Source organism: Rhinatrema bivittatum, chromosome 3 (assembly GCF_901001135.1).
Source record: "Rhinatrema bivittatum chromosome 3, aRhiBiv1.1, whole genome shotgun sequence".
Classification (NCBI taxonomy): Eukaryota; Metazoa; Chordata; class Amphibia; order Gymnophiona; family Rhinatrematidae; genus Rhinatrema; species Rhinatrema bivittatum.
In genome coordinates, this window is record NC_042617.1 from 565,286,380 (window position 1) to 565,299,563 (window position 13,184).

The 13,184-nt window shown below is 45.6% G+C and overlaps 1 protein-coding gene across 1 annotated transcript in view; it reads left to right on the plus strand.

The window, feature by feature from the left end:
• Window positions 1-13,184, plus strand: part of AIG1 (androgen induced 1) — a 203,317-nt gene that overhangs the window by 100,919 nt on the left and 89,214 nt on the right. Inside the window, exon 2 of the mRNA XM_029596511.1 lies at window positions 11,035-11,190. Within this exon, the coding sequence (XP_029452371.1) occupies window positions 11,035-11,190 (156 nt within the window). The remainder of the gene's footprint in view (window positions 1-11,034; window positions 11,191-13,184) is intronic.

Consider the following 13,184-nt stretch of genomic DNA (forward strand, 5'->3'; position numbering starts at 1 on the left):
TAACTGTGGCTAACTTATTTACCCCTGATTTCAACATTCAGGTGATTCCTTTGTTCACCTCAGAAACTGGTTCTACCTGGAATGCTGGAGAGAGTGGCAGGGGAGAGGCTTTCTTTCTGGCTTGGCTGGCAGAGCTGATAGGGCTGGTTCTCATCCTTCGGGAAAGCAGGGAGATCTGGTTGGTTTCAGATCCTCCTCTTGCTTCCAGGGACACCTCAGCACAGGTTCTCGCTGTCAGGGTTTTTTCCCGGTTTTTGCGTTCGGGATTTGGGACTCCTCTTCCTCTGGGGGTCCATGCCCGGCCTCACTGCTCCCTTTTTGGCTTTCGGGTCACTCTGCCAGGAGGTTCTTTCCTTTTCTCATTTTCTCTTCTGGAACAAAACTTCTTTTCTTTCCAAAATTGAACCTCCTTTCTTTCCGGAGCTGGGCCTCTTTGCTTTCCGGATAGGAACCTCTTTTTTTCAGCCTCCTTGCCCCCCTCTGTCTTATACTTCTCTGCTGATAAATATTCATAAGCTCATGCATACCCTTGTGATGGGTAGAGGGTCTCTTGCCACATTGCAGGTCTTTTCTTCCCCTTTGGGGGAGGAGGTACTGCCACTTTGGCAAGCCCCATCCTCCCCCAGTTTCTTTGGGAAAGAAACTGTCACATAGTCATACCAAGCTGTGTCAGCACTGTCTCAGGCTGCTTTTCTTTGCAAAGATGGGGTTCTGCTTGCTTGTCCCTGACATTCTGCTTTGGATCTTAAGTCATATTATCTCTTCAGTGGGCGTGCAGATCCCTCTTTCCTCCTGTCCCAAGAGAAAAAAGTTAGCAGTAGAAGAGCCAGATCCTACCTTCCTGCTCCTCCTCAAGATTAAATAATAGCAGGTGCATAGGTTCCCCACTCCCTCCTGCTCACCAGAGATAAGTAGAAACTGAGTCCCATCCCCCTTCCCATGCTCCACCTACGAGAAAGTGTAGGCTGAAAACCCAATGGCCTCCCCCAGGACCCCTCCCAGAAGCAGAGCAAGAGGAGGAGAAAGTCTTACCTCCTCCTGCTCCACTCAATATTAAGTGCTAGTAATACTGGCAGGTACTAGCACTTACTATCAATTTATTCACATCACTCTTGGATCAAGTTATCTGGATAACTCAAGTTGGCTAAATAGCTATCCAGAAAACCAAGACGTCCCTTCTGCCCTCCAGGAAAAACATTATATAGCAAGGGCTGGATTCCCCTTTCCGTCTGCAACATAAAATATTAGCAGGCATGTGGGACTTGAGTTCTGAATGGGGTTTGATCCCTTTCCTGTTAGTGAAGGTCTCTTCACTCTGGAATAAAGTGAATAAATTAATCGGCTGTGCCAACACTTACTGTTCATCAGAATGAGAGGAGGTAAGACCTCTCCTCCCGCTCCACTTTGAGGACACTTTTAGGGATTCCAAGTGGGTGGAGATTTCACCTGCATTTTTTTTTAGGTGGGTGATTTGGGGGGCGGGGTCAGGGCTCAGCTGCTACTTGTCTTTGGTGGGCAGGAGCAAGTGAGTATCCCACATGCCCACTTCTTTTTTGTCTTGGGGGCAGGAGGATGGGATTTGGGCCTTCTTCTGCTAATTTTTCTCTCATGGTGCAAGGAGGGATCCTGCATACTCCCTACATTTTTATCTTATTTTGTCAGGGGGAGGATCCGGCTCTTGCTACATATTTTTTTCTCTTGGAGGGCAGGAGGATGGGAGATCAGGCCTTGTATTGGGTATCCAGATAACCTTAGGACAACTATTTGGCTGGCCCGAGTTATCTGTAAAGCTTTACCTGGCTAGAGCAGAATATCAGCACTGACTACATAAAGTTTAGCCATACCCCAGGAATGCCTCTAGCATCACCTCTTTTTATCTGGCTAAATTATGAGTGGGTAATAAACTACCCAGATAAAATTAAGCTGGGGAGTGGGGGTGGGGGGGAATCTGGCTATCCCAAAAGTTAGCTGGACAAACCCTTTGAATGCGGACTCCAGTTTGTCCATGATTTATTTTTTGATAGTCATCAAATGAAAGTTTTTTTTAAATATTCCCCAGCAGCACTCTAGCACTGTACTGAGCCTATTGGGGAGCATTGATTAAGAAAAACTGATCTTGCAAATAAGCTTGTTTAGGTTCTCCCAAGGGTAATTCTTCATTTCTTAAGTTACACAAATACTTTTCCAGATCTCATCAGCTCCATGTGTAAAATTGGGAAAACCAAGTATGAGAGAGTTTAAAAAAGAAATTTCTACAGCAAAACTAGTAATACTTCATGGATCTCATCTCTTAAATCAGTATCTTTAATGCGTGTGATTGTGAAGACTAGTTTCAAAGCCATTTACATATATAAGTTGATTGAAAATTGCTCTTCTAATGGCTAAAAGGAGAAGTGTTCTTGGAGGCATTTTGGGCAGGATAGGAAAGTAACATGTTTAGATTTTATTTTCAAGTCTACGTATATTATTTTCTGTACGCCGGAATAAGATACAAAGTAGACATTTTGAAAATTAATCCCTTAATTCAAGACTAAAAAATGTGCTAAGATTTCTGTTCCTTATGAAAGTGGGATGCATGCAGGGACCTTGCATAATGTTGTTTAGTTTTGATTTTGATATGTCATTGTTTTTATCGGTTGATAAGCAGGGATGAATTAACCATGATCTGTGGGAGTGTGCCCCCAGTGGAACTGGATGGAAACTGTCAAAGCTATCAGAGCTTTTGCTCCACTGAGCATGTGCAGGAGTTCTCATGTGCAGATGTTGTCAGCGTCCTCTCAGTCTCTTTTTGTTTGCACTCCGCATGGATTGTATTCTCTTGTTTTACTCTATTTTTCGGGCATTACACCCCTATTTTTTGATTTTCCTCAGCACTTTTCAGTGCTGCTTCCTGGTGGGGAAGAAAAAAAAAGAAAGTGGAGTCAATCATGGCAAAAAGAGTGGCTGGTGGCTTCAAGGCCTGCTCCTGCAGCCAGATCATGTCACTCACGGATGGCCATTAACAGAGTTATCTATGCCTGGGTCCCGACTGTGATCAGGTGAATTGTGGTCCCTGTGGACGGATGTTCCAGTGGGCGTAGAGAACCAGGATGACAGAGATTGAATCCCTGAGATTACAAACCCTGCCTCAGGCCCAATTGACATCTGCGAGCACCCAAAGTCAACAAGCAGTGGTGACGCTTGGGTCAGGGACAAAGACTGCCCTCAACTCCACATCAAGATGCATCAGAACCAGCATGGGAACAATCTCTGAAGTCAAAGCACAGAGAGGCCTCGATGCATTCAACACACACAGCTTCATTACCAGCTAAAAAGGCAAAACCGTCGCTGCAGCATCAGGCAAAAGACCCTGCAACACAACTTGCATTGAGCCACCAGTCATCATCCTCATTGAAGCTAAAACATGAGAGATCAGCACGCAAGATGCACCAAAAGCGTCAAAGGCCCATGAACTGATGCACATCGAGAAGCTGTGTGCCGCGCTAAAGTTGACACACTCGATGCACCTATCAAAGAATTCAACGCGTTCATCAAAGCAGTCAATGCAGAAGCCCACAGTATACGCTTCCATCAAGTCTACAGTGCATCCCAAAACAGTATCACAGCCTTCCAGGCAAATCACTGAAACTGCACAGTTGCATGAACTGCCTCTTATCATCTCCACGATAGTGACCAGGACCTGCTCCCTCTGTCACCTTGCTCTGAAGCCTCAAGCAGTTCAAGGGGAGGAGATCTTCACTTCCCTGTCTTACTGTATCATCTGAGTGAGGAGTTGATGAAAGAAATTCTCCAGGCTGCATACCCATCAAAATGTTTAAGGCCCAATGGCCACTCGACCATCTCTGTACCTTCTACCACCGATCACCAGTGCCATGGCAGTGTCATAGCTTTTTTTTACAAGATCTTCACTTGCAGACTCTGGACCCCTTGTGTTCTCTTCTGCCTCTCCCATCTTTCAAAGGGGAGCCAATACTGGTCTCTGTGGAGGATACCCCATCCTTGACTCTGGGACATTACTCTCAGCAAGTTATGGACCAGATCACAGATATAGTCCACACATTCTTCTCTCTGTTTCCAATCCCAGAACCTCTCACTCTTCCTCCGGCTATCCCATTCGGCCAAACACTCCGGAAGGTGTAAAACTGGAAGCACCTCCATGGTCACCTGCAGCCTGCTTAGATCCCAACTCCTCACCATCCGGGGGCAAGAACTTGAATTTTGCCTCACATCCCTTCTCCATGAAGCCCATGAAAGGTCACCTTCACCCACTTAGTTGATTCCTGTATCATCAGGGAAAATCCCAAGCAGCTGTACTAGCACTCCCTTCAGACCCAGCTCTGGAGCCACTTAATCGCACATCTCCACTATAGCATCTCACCTACTCATGTTTTGTTAAGAAGATGGGAGCTACACTTAAAGTGGAGGTCAAAAAGGTTTCAAACCCTAATTATCCTAAAAATTTGGATATCCCTTCGGAACCGACAACACTGCCCACATACAAAGTGCTCGTTGCAGTACTGCTAAAAATCTGGGTACGCCCTTCATGGGACCTATAGCAGCTCGGAAGATTGATTTAAAATTCCGCATGAAGAAGTCGCTTGGGTATGGGCTTGTCCAACTACCCCATAATTTGGTCATAATTGAGTCTGTGATGAAGCGGGTGAAGAAGGCCCACCTTCATTCTAACACCCCTCCGGGGAAGGATAACCGATTGCTGGATAAGTTTGGCAAAAAAGTGTTCCAGTGGAATATGCTTATGGCCTGGAAAACCCAGCATCAATTGTATATGGTCCACTACATATATGAATGCATTCAGAGCCTCAAGCCTTTCATCAGGGGAGAGTTGGGCAAACCACTAACTCCTGCGCTGCTATATGACCTGAAAGAGGGAATTTGCTGCATTTGCTGCAGTCAGTGTATGAAGCCCTTGATATGTCTGCTGTGGGCCAATGCTATTCGTGATGATGTCCATGTAAAACTGGCTGACCTACCTGCTTGGGGGATAAACTCTTCGGTGAGAAGCTCAGGGAGACAGTATCCCAAATAAAGGAGCAAAATGTTCTCTATCACGTCCTCTCCAGATGTGTACTGATGAATCTTGTGCAAATGTATTCTCTGTCACGAATGTATTCTCTATCACGTCCTCTCACGCTATTTATTACAAACAGTTTCTGAATACTTGTTGCTGTCAATCACGGCAGTCCATGCACATTGTTGCAAAACTGTGTAGTTGTACTCCCATCGTCCATCCAGATCAATTAAAGTAATATCCATTCGAAGTCTGAATCATATCACCCCTGCCCCTCCTTTCCTCCAGGGAGTACATATTTAGATTCTTCAATCTCTCCTCGTATGTCATCCTGTGAAGACCCTCCACCTTCCTGGTCGCCCTTCTCTGAACCGCTTCCATCTTGTCCTTGTCTCTTTGTAGATACGGTCTCCAGAACTGAACACAGTACTCCAGGTGTGGCCTCACCTAGGATCTGTACAGGGGGATAATCACTTCCCTTTTCTTACTAGGAATATCGAGTAAGAAAAGGGAAGTGATTATCCCCCTGTACAGATCCTTGGTGAGGCCACACCTGGAGTACTGTGTTCAGTTCTGAAGACCGTATCTACAAAGAGACAAGGGCAAGATGGAAGCGGTTCAGAGAAGGGCGACCAGGAAGGTGGAGGGTCTTCACAGGATGACATACGAGGAGAGATTGAAGAATCTAAATATGTACTCCCTGGAGGAAAGGAGGAGCAGGGGTGATATGATTCAGACTTTCAGATACTTGAAAAACTTTAATGATCCAAAGACATCGACAAACCTTTTCCATCAGAAAAAAATCAGCAGAACCAGAGGTCATGAGCTGAGGCTCCAGGGAGGAAGACTAAGAACCAATATCAGGAAGTATTTCTTCACGGAAAGGGTGGTGGATGCCTGGAATGCCCTTCCGGAGGAAGTGGTGAAGTCTAAAACTGTGAATGACTTCAAAGGGGCATGGGATAAACACTGTGGATCCATCAAGTCTAGAGGGCGTGAATAAAGTGGAGACATTCATACACTGCACGGAGCGGCAGTAGCCACAGCGGCATTCAAACACTGCAAGGAGCGGCAGTAGCCACAGCGGCATTCAAACACTGCACGGAGCGGCAGTAGCCACAGCAGCATTCAAACACTGCACGGAGCGGCAGTAGCCACAGAGGCGTTCACGGAGCGGGATGCCAGTGGCCAGTAGTTGGTGTTCCACCTTCACAGAGCGGAAGGATGGAGGGCTGCTATTTCCAAAAAAAAAACAAAACAAAAAATAAAAACAGGGGTGGGTAAGAGTATGGGGCAAGGGGGTGGCCTGCTTGTTGCAGCGGTTGCTACCCCCAATTGAGCTGGATGTCACTTGGATGCAGATTCAAAGCTGCTCTCTAAATTGGGTGGAGGGGAATTAGGGCTGGAGGGTACTGGAAGCCAATAGTAACAGGTGGAAGAGAGAAAAAGGGAAAAAAATGGATTAAGTGCGTAGCTTGCTGGGCAGACTCGATGGGCCATTTGGTCTTCTTCTGCCGTCATTTCTATGTTTCTATGTTTCTATGTTATCTGGTTCATGTTTCTGTTGAGCCGCCTGTCACACTCGGAGACAACCCCTGCCTCTTGATGCAGGAGAAGGGAGCACAGTATTGAGTCAGTTTGGAGTCTGAGATCCAGTGCAAGAAGTACTTCTTTCAGCACGCAGACCTTCAACCTGGCGTAATTACTCTTTCAAATGGGACCGTTATGCCAACTGGTACTCCTTCCGTGGAGTAAACCCTTTTCCTTGTGAACCAAAGGTACTACTAGACTACTTGTTTAACCTATCCTAATCAGAACTGGCAACTTCATCTAAGCGCCATTGCAGCGTATCATGTATTAGAAGACGGCCATCCCATCTCAATTCACTCTTTGGTATCAAAGTTCATGAAATGGTTGAAATGACTGCATTCGCTGGTTATGAAGTCTCCGGTGCCCTGGGACATTAATGTGGTTCTTACAGCCCTTACAAAACCTATGTTTGAACCACTCAAAATGACCTCCCTTAAATGCATGACATGGAAGGTCCTATTTTTCATTGCAGTGATTTCAGCACGCCAAATGAGTGGACTACAGGTACTTGTTCACCTTCTTCCTTACCTGTAGTTCTATCATGACAAGGTAGTATTTCGGACACATCTGAAGATTTTAACAAAGGTGTTATCTGCTTTTCACTTGAATCAGTCTATCTCACTTCCCACCTTCTTTCCCAAATCTCATACCCATGAGGGTGAGAAACTCCTACATACACTTGATTACAAATGCACCTTGGGGTACTACAAGTGCCATACACAAAAATGTGGAAAGAAGCCTCAGCTGATCATTTCCTATGACCCTAACAGGCTCAGAGTAACCATTCAAAGAGGACTCTATCAAATTTGATAACCAACTGCATCCAACACTGCTATACAGCAGCTGTTCTAGACCTTGCTGGCCTGATGAGAGTGCATTAGGTGCGTGCAACTGCTACATCCGTAGCACATCTCCGAGGAGTGCCTATCAAAGACATTTGCAAAGCGGCCACTTGGTCCTCGTTGCACATCTTCACCACCCACTACTATCTGGTCTCCTTGATGCAACCCTCAGCTATGGGAGTCACCACAGATCATGGCTAATTCAGCTCTGCTTATCGATGGAAAAAATTAAAGTTTGCTAATCATAAACAGTGTTTTCCATAAATAACAGTGAGAGACCAAGCGATGATCCCTCAGGCCTCGAGGTACAAACTTAATCTGACTCCAGCCTGTTAAAAGCACTTCTTTCTTTATTTGGGAAATTACAGCAAACAAACATTAGTAGGCTGTTTCATCTTCAGAACAGTGTATTATCATTACTCAAAGTTTAGTACTGCTTCCCTCAGTGTTCACAGTTTCGTTACAGCTTAGTGTTTGGACAGCATTATTCTTCAGGAGCAGCCTTCCTCCTGGAGACCTGGGTCCCAAATATTATTCCTCCTCTGCTGGGCCCCATCCAGAGCTCTTTGTCTTTAGGGGAATTAAGGTGGACCAAGCATCTAGCCTGGTCCTGCACAGGTTTAAGGGGAAAAATAGAGGCACTGCATCACATACCTCTCCTCAACTTGGACCTGTTGGTCTGAGCATTTTCACTCCCCATGGATCCCATCCAGGGATGTGCCTCACATTCCTATTCCCTATTATCTGGCCTTCTACCAGTTATGCTTGGGATTGGGGTTCTAGGGTTATGCTCACTCCCACCTACCAGGATTACCCTAGACCGCACTATGGTCACCACCCACTGTGCAGTGTGCACCTCCAGTCCTTTAATCATCCCTTGCTGGTTTCTGGTTTAAATTTTCCACCCCAGCAGAACTTTTTGGACTAGCTGTGGTGCATCCATTGGTGGTTTCTCTGGTATCCTCGTGGCACTCTCTGGCTACTCACCTGCACTGGTTGCTGGCTCCTCCGCAGCTTCACTCACTGGAGCTTCTGCAGTGCCACCCTCTGGACTGTCCACGTGCTTCTCACTGGGCACTCCATAGCATCTCTCGCTTGACTTTCCATGCCCTATCTCTTTGGGCTTCTCACAGGAGCAGTTTTTGGATTCCCTGTAGAGTTTGGGCACCCTACATGGTCTTCCTTGGGATCTCTTGTACTGCAACTTCAGATTTCTCAATACTATCTCCTCCTGGGCAGTCTGTATTGCCCTCCCCAGTATTCTGTGTGATCCCTGTCTTAGGGTTCTTCACAGCCCCTTTCTCTGGGCTTCTCTTAGAAGCAGTGTTTGGACTCCCAGAAGAGTTTGTGCACCCTACAGGGTCTCCTCATCACCTCCTGTAGCGCCATCCTCAGGCCAATTGGTGCTGCAGCCCGCTGGCCACTCTTTAGTGCCCCATTCTGGGCACTCTGTGTCTCCACTTCCTGGCAAGGCCACAAAGCTCCAGCATGAGCAATTGTGTTGCCTCTACTTTTTGGGCTCATGCCTCTCAGGGTCTGCTTGGACATGAGTTGAGTTGTCACTTTCCAGGCTTTCTTACCCGGATTCCCATTGCAGGCTTGAGCTTCAGTTAGGTGCGACCCTCAGCTTCTGGGCTCCCACTGGGTTTTCTGCAGTGGCCCTCCCAGGCCTCATAAGCTCCTCGCCAAATACGAGTTGACCATAGCCCAATGTTCTTCCAGGTTCTGTTTTTGCTAAGTCCAGGACATGTGGTTCCTTATAAGCCTCTCTTGTAACTTCCTTTCTCCCTCCTAGAGATTCTGAATCAGTGCTTGTAGATTAACTCCTGCCATGATTCCACTACAAGTTTTCTTGTGGCTGCACTTCTCGAACTGCAGAGTAATTTGCTCTCTGGAAGAGGGCCATGCACTATTCGCATTCACTGCACTCACAACCCATTCTAGCAGATTTTCCAGGCCTACCAGTTATGCTTGGGATTGGGGTTCTAGGGTTATGCTCACTTCCACCTACCAGGATTTCCCTAGACTGCACTACGGTCACCACCCACTGTGCAGTGTGCACCTCCAGTCCTTTAATCAAGTTCCTTGCTGGTTTCTGTTTTAAATTTTCCACCCCAGCAGAACTTTTTGGACTAGCTGTGGAACATCCATTGGTGGTTTCTCTGGTATCCTCGTGGCACTCTCTGGCCACTCACCTGCACTGGTTGCTGGCTCCTCGGCAGCTCCACTCACTGGGGCTTCCATAGTGCCACCCTCCGGGCTGTCCACAGTGCTTCTCACTGGGCACTCCATAGCATCTCTCGCTTGACTTTCCATGCGCTATCTCTTTGGGCTTCCCATGGAAGCAGTTTCTGCTACACCAGAATTTCACTCCCTTTTCTTTTTCAAAGTAAACGGTAAAAAAAAACAAAAACCTGCATAAACAGCATTAACTTGCTTATTCTTTTTTATTCTCTATCTCCAACAGAGCTTCTCTCTTTAGCCAGTTTAAACCTACCACTTTCTAGTTGTTCCTGCAACTAGACCCATGAATTAGTTTCCTCTATATAGGAAGCTTTTAAACTGTTTTTTTTCCCTACAGTGCTGCTTTCTGAGCCACACCCTTTCACAGGCTTCTGTGCTCTCTGCATTCCTGTGTTCTGTACTTGATTTTAGAGTCACGGGTTCTCTTCCCAAGCTCTGTAATTTACACAGCCACTGTACATCTCTCTTCTGCAGGCTGCCTATTTTCCAAACTTTTAGCAGGCTACACATATACACAAAAATGTTTTTTCCTTCCTTCTGGAGGTTTTTTCTTTGTGCAGTGCTTTAGAAAAAAAATTCCACTTCTAAAACCATATGTGGGACTGAGTGGTGATCCCTCCGGCCTGGAGGCACAAACTTAATCTGACTCCAGCATGTTAAAAGCACTTCTATCTTTATTTGGGTAATTACAGCAAACAAATATTAGTAGACTGTCTTATCTTCGGAACAGTGTACTCTCATTGCTCACAGTTTCGTACTTGTTTCCTCAGTGTTCACAGCTTTGTTACAGCTCAGTGTTTGGACAGCATTATTTTGCAGGAGCTACCTTCCTCCTGGAGACCTGGGTCTGGTCTGAGTAACCCACCTGAGTCCCAACTCTTATTCCTCCTCTGCTGGGCCTCACCCACAGAGCTCTCTCTCTTTAGGGGAATTAAGGTGGACAAGGAATCTAGCCTGGTCCTGCACAGGTATAAGGGGGAAAATAGGGATACTGTGTCACAAGCAGGATGAATTAGCCATGAGATGTCCACCCTCCTCCCTGGACAGCAGACTCTTATACCTACAGAATCTTTTGGAATAGATTGAGGGGACGCAGACAGCGCCCGTGCATGGGAACTCTCACGCATGCACAGTGGAGCAAAAGCTCAGATAGCTTTGAGAGACAGTTTCTGTCCACTGCCATCAGGGGGCACATTACCTCAGATCATGGCTATTTCATCCTGCCATCTACAGAAAACACGTTTACGTTAAGCAAACTGGCTTTTCACAATGGGGTATTCATTTGTATCTTATCTTTGGACTTACTACTGCTGAATTTAATCTCTATAGGTTATCCAGGCTGTCTTCTTTGGGATCTGTGTGCTGACTGATCTTTCCACTCTTCTGACCAAGGGAAGTGACAACCAAGAGCAAGAAAGACAGTTAAAGAAACTCATCTCCCTCCGTGATTGGATGATGGCAGTTTTAGCCTTTCCTGTGGGAGTTGTAAGTATGATAATGTTACGCACTTCATCTGATAGGTCAGCTAACAATCTTTGACTGTTGCAAAACCAGATCCTTTTTTCTAATGAAAACATAGTAGTAGCCAATAGAGGCAAAGAAATATATGCAGTCCTAGTAGAAAACCTCTTCCATGGACAATCATTTGTTTCTAGTTGGCTTTCAAAGGCTGAACATGAATTTGAAATGTGACCAAACATTTATTTGATATTACTGTATCCTTTTAAGAGGTGATTGATCTTTCATCTAAAATTGAATATACAGGCTGTTGTCAAACTATATTATCTTTTTTCAGCTTCACCAGTTTCATTACACTTGCTTTCTGGCATTCTTGTGATTCATGCTGGAACTAAATTGGGAAAGTCTGGGGCGAGCAGATATTCATAGATTAATATTCATGATAGTGGTTTTGGAGGAGATGTTTATAAGTAATGAAACTTCTGAGACTCTTATAAATGACTGTTTGTTGCCAGTTAAGTACAACGTCCGTTATCAAATATTGAAGCAATGCTATGATACAATTCGCTATGGCCTAAAATAGTTGTAGCTACAAAGCCTTTCTTAAAACAGCAATAATATCGACATGTATATTGATTATTCATAGGTTTCCTTTATTCTTATAATTTGTTTCTTAAATATTCTTATATTTTTACATTTTAGAATAAAAGCTATATACTTTTGATTAGAAACACACTTGATTTCAAGGGGGCAATTTTCAAAGGAATTTGTGAGGGTGAACAGAGGTTTTTCCAAGGAAAAATCACATTTGAATATTGCTCCCCACTTTCTATAGGAAAAAGTACACAAACTATGCACAGCGAAGGAACTTTTCCTCTTGGTGAAACAGGGTAATGCCATGGATGGAGTTGGCTGAAATACACATTGAGATTTCATTTTGAAATCCCGTGTGATGTCTATGCAGGTGCAAAGTATGCAAAGTAAAGAAATACCCATAGTTCCAGACTCCTTGGGTAGTTTCTCTGTCGACAAACAGGCATGAATTAGCCATAATGCATAGTCTGATGACATTGGATGATCCTGACATAGACTCAGCTCTCAGAGCCCAATAAAGACTTTACTGAGCATGTGCAGGAGTTTCTGGGCATACACACTGCCTTCTGAGTTCCTCAGTCTTTCTTCATTCGAGCTACTGCACGGATGTGCCCCAGTTTATTTCTTAATTTTTTTTTTGTTTTTGCCTTAGTGTCCTTATCTGCCTCATTGTTTCTTCTATTTTTCTTCCACTGCCTTGGCAGCCCCCCTCACTCCCCGAACGTATAAGTTCTGAAATAAAAGAAAAAAAGGGAGAAAATAGTATGGGAACAACTAGGACAAGAAGGCAATGGTCAGTGGCTTCAAGCATGACACCTGTGGGCGCCGGATGTCCATCACAGATACGCACACTGTCTGCTATCGTTGTTTAAGCCCAGACCAGATGTCCCTTAGGTTGCAGCAGTACCAAGATGGAGGTTCTAAACAAGGCACCATGTGTAACAGCCCAAAGACTTGGTGCAGAGCTGAGCAGCAGAGCTACTCCTCGTCCTAGAGCCAGGCATTGTCAGGCTCTTGGCACAAGTAATCAAGATGGGAATCTTTCCTCTCTTGTTCCTACAAGCACGGGAAGGCTCCATCACCATGGCGCCAGTTCGCGAATCCATCTCAGGTCAGGGATTAAGTGCGATGTGGAAGCCTGAGGTGCCAGGTGAGGCACAGAGAAGGTGCCTAAATGACATGATGGACCCCCTTCAGGCCATTCTCCTTGAGCCAAAGAAAAGATTGTCACCATTGCTTAGGGCTCCCCTGCATTGGGCTCCCCTCCCCCCCCCTCCTTGATGGGAGATAGCCTCTTTGGCACAGGTCCCATCATTCTTCCTGGCGCGGAGTCATTTATTTTACCCAGACCAGAAGCCAACCAGGGCATCATTCATGTCATTGGCAAGGGGCTCACATTCTAGAATGCAGTCCATATGCTCGGCATG